This window comes from Hordeum vulgare, chromosome 2H (genome assembly GCF_904849725.1).
Source record: "Hordeum vulgare subsp. vulgare chromosome 2H, MorexV3_pseudomolecules_assembly, whole genome shotgun sequence".
NCBI lineage: Eukaryota > Viridiplantae > Streptophyta > Magnoliopsida > Poales > Poaceae > Hordeum > Hordeum vulgare.
The window spans coordinates 59,601,550-59,607,712 of record NC_058519.1 but is presented as its reverse complement, the minus strand read 5'-3'; the positions used below and the strand labels follow the sequence as shown (position 1 = coordinate 59,607,712).

Genomic DNA, 6,163 nt, shown 5'->3' with positions numbered 1-6,163 from the left:
TACGTAGTGACGTGGTCTGGCAGCAAATTAGCACGCGTGGTATGGTTTCAGTTATCCTACAGTTATTACGTGGACGCTTGTTTATTTAGGTACGTTGTCCATTTGAAAAACGATCCAATTGTCAACGTACAGCTGCAACCATCCTGCCCCAAAGCGAGGCTCGAGCATTCTCTCCCAGCTGTTCCGCTAACCCCACCCAACAAAGACCGGTCAAACTTCAGATGCTTCCTGCCGAGTACCTGCATAGCCGCCTTCCCTATAAGTACACCACCCGAACGCATTCCAAATCCCATCATCACAGACAAGAACCATAACAACGGGCACGACAGCACAGGGGGTTTAAGCATGGTGAAGAAGCCGTATCCCTTCCACAAGCCCTTCAGCCCCATCCGCCGCCTCCTCCGTCGAACTCTCTCCGGCCGGCACCATCGCCGCTCGAGCACGGCAACGGCGAAAGCTACACCCGTGCCACCAACGGAAAAGCTACAGGGCCAGACGGTGATAGTTGACGTGGAGGCCTGGCTCCTGATGTCCCGGCTATCCACCTTCCCTTACTTCATGCTCGTCGCCGTCGAGGCCGGCAGCTTCCTCCGCGGCCTCCTTCTCCTGCTCACCTATCCTCTCATGTGCCTCTTCAGCCATGACATGTGCCTCAAGGCCATGATCATGGTGTCCTTCTTCGGGCTGCGTGAGAAGGAGGTCCTTAGGGTTAGCAAGGCCGTTCTGCCAAAGCTCTTCTTGGAAGACGTGGCTATCCAAGGGCTTGAGGCGGTGAAGAAGGCGAGAAAGGTGGTGGCGGTGAGCACTGTCTTTCCGAGGGTGATGATCGATGGGTTCTTGAAGGAGTACCTTGGTGTGGACACTGTGGTTGGAAGGGAGGTCATGGTGGTCGGCGGGCGTTACGTCGGAATAATCACAGATGATGCCGTCGTGGCCGCAGAGGAGATGATGAACAAGGGCAAGTATGATGAAGGGGTTGGGCTTGTCGGAGTTGGCGGCAAGATGCACCATTTATTTTCCTATCGTTGCAAGGTGAGTCTTATTATCATTTCGGGCAAGTAGGGAATATGTTATTGCTGTAAGAAAGATAAATTTACGAAATGAAAGGACAAACGAGTGATTACGGAAACTATATTTGGTTGTTTCAAAATAAAATAACACAAAAGTTACATAAGATTAACTTTATTTGCGCACATAACCTCATATGCAAGACATTTGATATATTTTTGCTTATAAGAAAGTCCAACATATTCAGGTCGTAGAGCACGCATTATAGGTAGACAGATGCACATCCTAGTGATATTATCAATAAGAAATATGAAGGCCAGAGTATGGAACAATCCATGGTTACTTAGGTGAAATTGGGTGATGTTAGGTAGGAATTTTCACAATAAAACACTATTCACGTAGCAACCAGCTGGATATGCATGTGTGTGCAAGTTAGCCATGTTAGATCATCCACATTATAGTAGTGATAAAATATTTTTCTGTAAGCAGTCTAATAAAGAATTTTGAGATTCAAGCTATATGAGTGTACATATATACATATGCACAAATCTAAAATTAGGTAGTCAAGTTAAATCATGAATTTACGAAGTTGCACCGAGACATGGGTGCAGTGGAGTACATGCATGCACGTCGTCAGTACTACTGCCAATTACTAAACTTCATGTCGACAGTATTTTGACTTCGTAGAAGGCTTGTAGTAGAAAGGAATGAGAGTAGGCGGCGTTTGGTGTGAAACTTGGGGCAGAGGAGCATATTTCACGCTCCAGAAAATGAGGCATGCTTATCCTCCTCTTAGTTGAAGTTTGGTGGCAAAGAGAACCTACCAACGTGCCGTGCCGAGTACATGTTATTTAGGTTCCTAAAGTAAAATATATTATGGGGTAGCAAGATAAAATATTGATGCCTATGTTCATGGTACCGTTGAAGTAGTTGACCAGAGATTTACACTTCACGTGATGCACTTAATTAAAAAACGATGAACTAAATCACAACACCTTGGAACTGCAGGAAACCTATGCTGTGAGTGAGGCCGACAAGGCGGCATGGCAGGCACTGCCGAGGGACAAGTACCCCAAGCCCTTGGTCTTCCACGACGGCCGCCTCGCCTTCGCTCCGACGTTCCCCGCCGCGATCGCCATGTACACGTACATTCCCTTCGGCATCTTCCTGGCCATCGTCCGAAGCATGGCATATAGCCTCCTCCCCTACCGCGTCTCCGTCCCGATCGGGGCCCTCACCGGCATGCGCTCCCGCATCATCGCCGGCCCGCCGGCCGACGCCATCGAGAAAGACAAGGCCGGCGGCCGACTCTACGTGTGCAACCACCGCACCCTCCTGGACCCGATCACCGTCGCGGCTGGGCTTCGCAAGCCCGTCACCGCGGTGACCTACAGCGTGAGCCCCGTCTCCGAGCTGATGGCGCCCATCCGCACGGCGCGGCTCACCCGGGACCGGGACGAGGACCGCCGGCGCATGGCGGGGCTGCTGGCGCGCGGAAACCTTGTGGTGTGCCCCGAGGGGACGACCTGCCGGGAGCCCTACCTGCTCCGCTTCAGCCCGTTGTTCACCGAGCTCGCCGCCGAGGTTACCCCCGTCGCGCTCGAGACGCGCGTCGACATGTTCTACGGCACGTCCACCAAGCCGGCGTCCAAAGTGCTCGACCCGCTCTACTTCATGATGAATCCGCGGCCGGAGTACCGCGTCGAATTCCTGGAGCCGGTCGATACCACGACCGTGGCCGACGGCGAGGAGGACGGCCACGACAAAAGCCACAGCATCCACGTGGCGAACCGGGTGCAGCGCGTGCTCGGCGAGGCGCTAGCGTTCGAGCTCACCGGGCAGACGAGGAAAGACAAATACATGATGCTGGCCGGGAACGAAGGCATCGTCAAAGTGAAGGCCAAGAAGTAGGTGCGCATCTAGTTTTTTTATGCATGTGTTATCTGTGATGTAATTCTTTATTGCTTTGATTTCTTTTCACCAGTGTTTGTAAATGGATTTATTGTTGGCCTGGGTGTATGTACATCTACCTATACTCTATGTCTCTATGTTTTTCACTTGACATGTGTGGAAATTCATGTACATATTGAAAAAGGAATAAAGAGAGCAAATTTGAAAAACTATTGCGAGACATGATAAGGCGACGTACCTTCGGCTCACTCCAGTGATTTTCGATGCTACTGGTCTACCCACCTCGATGTAATTCTTGTTACTCCAAAATTTATGAACTTTTTACAAATCACAAAGTTTTCTTAAAATTTTTAACTTTTTAATTTCATGATTTTTTTAGATTTACAAACTTTTGCAAATTCATGCACATTTTCAATTTTTTTTGGACTTTTCAAAAGTGAACGATCAATGTCTCCATCAGGGGTCAATGGTCAAACTCAAGGTCAAGGTATACTCAATATGAAACTACGGAATTATTAGTTAAGGAGCACTCTTTATAAAGGTCACTCTCACCATCCGGTCGAGATAAGTGTCACATTGATGCGCCACTTGTAAAAACCTTGGAGTTTTTTCTTCTTTTTATAGATTCGTTTATTAAAAATATTTATCTTTTAAACCATGTGTTCAAATTATAAACCATTTTTATTGAGATTTCCAAAACTAAATTCCATGTTGCTAGGTTTTGACTTTTTTTCACGAAAAAAATAAAGACGAAAAAGCCCAAATCAAAAACACCTTTCCCCTTCTCGGGAGGCACGATCATGCCTCTTGCGGAAGCAAATCCGTGCCTCCATGACAATACAATCAGTGACTCTCCCAGAAGGAAAAAACGGAAACTTGTTTTTTCCTTTTTCGATAGGCACAACCATGACTCTCGCAAACGCAAATCTATGCCTCCATGAGAGGCAAATTCATGTCTCTCGTGAAAGGAAGAAAACATGTTGTTCCCCTTCTAAGAGGCAAGATCGTGCCTCTCATAGAAGAAAATGCGTGCCTCCATGAGAAACAAATGTGCTTCTCGCGGAAGGGAAAAACACGTTTCCCACTTTCAAAAGGCACGACCATGCCTCTCGAAGTAGCAAATCCGTGTCTCTCACGGAAGGAAAAAAGAAAACAGTTTTTCTTTTTTCGAGAGACACGGTCGTGCCTTTCACCGTAGAAAATCTGTGCCTTCATGAGAAGTAAATCTACCCTCTCATGGAAAGAGAATAAACATGTTTTTCTATGGATTTTTCATCTATTTTTGTTTCAAATCTTAAGAAAAATCGGGAAACCTGAAAAACCAAAGAAGTCAGAAAAAACATTTAAACACTGAAAACGCGTACAAGAAAAATAAGCGTTCAAAATACAACAGGCGGCAGATGCTAAAAGCGCGCTAAGTGGCATGCTGTCAGCACAGATTACCCTAGCCAGGTTTTCGAACGAGTGATCTTCGATTTGCTGCTCTCGTGAAACTATCATTATATTCAAAAAACCATATTTTTAAAGTTTTAACATCAAACTACACGCCCGACCCAAGTTATATGACTATCCGTGATATTATCTCATGTTAATATATGATACTATGATTAAAAAGATAGTATCATATGCATGATATTAACTATATGATACTATCCATTACTACCGATCAAAGCTAGGCGGATGTGTTTTCGACTGGCTGGTCGGTCACTACTCACTCTACAGCTCGATTTCCAAACAGTACCAACTAAATGTAGGATACTTTATTGTATATAAAGTGACTGTTCCGGGTGGCAGGAATTTCTGCGATATTTTACATGGAAGCTCACTGAGTGTTCATAATCCGTAGGCACCTTTATTGGAAAGCTTTGACAAGAATATTCAGGGTTCATCGGGCTAGTGAGCACAAATAATCAAAAAAATTAAAACAGCCATAATCCGTAGGCTAGGCACATGGCACATCACATGCATCGCTCACATCTCCACTAATAATAATAAAACGCGGAGCGCTTCTGTCGTCCGTCGCTAGCGTTTTTGCAAAAAAAAAAACCCCTATTTCTTCGAAATCAACCCGTGGTCCCTGTGTAAGTGCATCTGAAAAAAGGTTTCCAGCGACTGCATCTTCATCTCGCGATGCGGACGGCCGGGCCGACACTGGACGACGCGGGAAGCTGGGCCGACACTGGGCGGCGCGGCAGGCTATCGGGCAGGGGCGGCGCGGCGACGGGGATGGCCGGGCCGGAGCACAGCGAGGCCGGGGACGAGATCCCACTTGCGACCAATCCTTATTTGCCCTTGTCTCTCCCCGCCTCGTCGTCCCGTATCTTTTCTTAGGAAGGCGGTGAGATCTGGCCACGTCCTCGCGTAGGTGAGGCGTCGGACCGCCGGTGGCCACGCCGAATCCGTTTGCAAGAAGACTCAATCAGTCAGTCGGCCTCTTGGATCTAATCAAAGCAGAGGAAGCAACAGGAAGCAGAGAAAAGCCAGCAATCCGTCGGAATCGATCCACCGCCACCGGAGAAAAAGACGAAAAAGAGCAAGTAGAAGAAGATGAAATAGCATACTACATACATGAGGTCTTTGCGCCGACGTGTCCGAGGAAGGCGCAGAGCTCCATCATCTACATGTCGATGCCGCCGGTGGTGCAGAAGCCCTGGTTCTCGCAGAGGGAGGCGGCGGTGATGAAGGCCTGGTAGTCCCAGAAGCCGACGGCCTTGGCGACGGGGAAGTTGCGCTTGGCGAAGAGGTTCTCGAACTGGTACACCTTGAAGAAGTCGGTGATGGTCTGGTTGTAGCAGTACTTGGTCCCAGAGCATTCCCACCCCTTGTTGTACACCTTCTCCTGCGACTCCTTGAGCTTCACCTTCCACGTCCCCGCCGTCAGGATCAGCGCGAGCGTGCCGCCTATCAGCACCGCCGCCGCCCCCAGCAGCAGCACCGTCACCACGATCTTGTTCCGCGTCTTCCACTTCATCTTCTTGCCCTTCTTCTTCTTCCTCTTCTTCTCCTCCGGCGGTCAGAGCACCTCAGCTCAGCTCAGCTCCGGCGGTCAGAGAGGCTCAGCTCAGCTCAGCTCGATCTGGATCTTGCTTCTTCCCGGGAGCTCGGGTGCTCGATCTAGATTGCTTCGGCGGTACGGTGTGATCTGGATCTTTGGGGAATGCGGTAGCTGATGGCGGGGATCTAGTGAGGAGATAAAAACTGAGAGTGAAGATGAAAGCGAAGTGGCAACCGCGCGGCGCCGACC

The 6,163-nt window shown here is 48.7% G+C and overlaps 1 protein-coding gene and 1 pseudogene across 1 annotated transcript; one reads left to right on the top strand and one right to left on the bottom strand.

The window, feature by feature from the left end:
* Positions 1-297: 297 nt before the first annotated feature.
* Positions 298-3,128, top strand: LOC123429556 (probable glycerol-3-phosphate acyltransferase 3). Its single transcript, XM_045113580.1, has 2 exons — positions 298-1,032; positions 2,017-3,128. The coding sequence occupies exons 1-2, from the start codon at positions 346-348 to the stop codon at positions 2,917-2,919; spliced, it is 1,590 nt and encodes a 529-aa protein (XP_044969515.1). The 5' UTR covers positions 298-345; the 3' UTR covers positions 2,920-3,128.
* A 2,206-nt stretch (positions 3,129-5,334) lies between these two features.
* On the bottom strand, positions 5,335-5,923 carry LOC123425447 (annotated as a pseudogene).
* Between the last annotated feature and the right edge of the window lie 240 nt (positions 5,924-6,163).

What these genes read in the sequence shown, in the direction of transcription:
- LOC123429556 (XM_045113580.1), top strand. Translation starts at nt 346, where the DNA reads ATGGTGAAGAAGCCGTATCCCTTCCACAAGCCCTTCAGCCCCATCCGC. An exon ending in TATTTTCCTATCGTTGCAAG is followed by an intron (nt 1,033 to 2,016) that starts GTGAGTCTTATT and finishes TTGGAACTGCAG; the next exon opens with GAAACCTATGCTGTGAGTGA.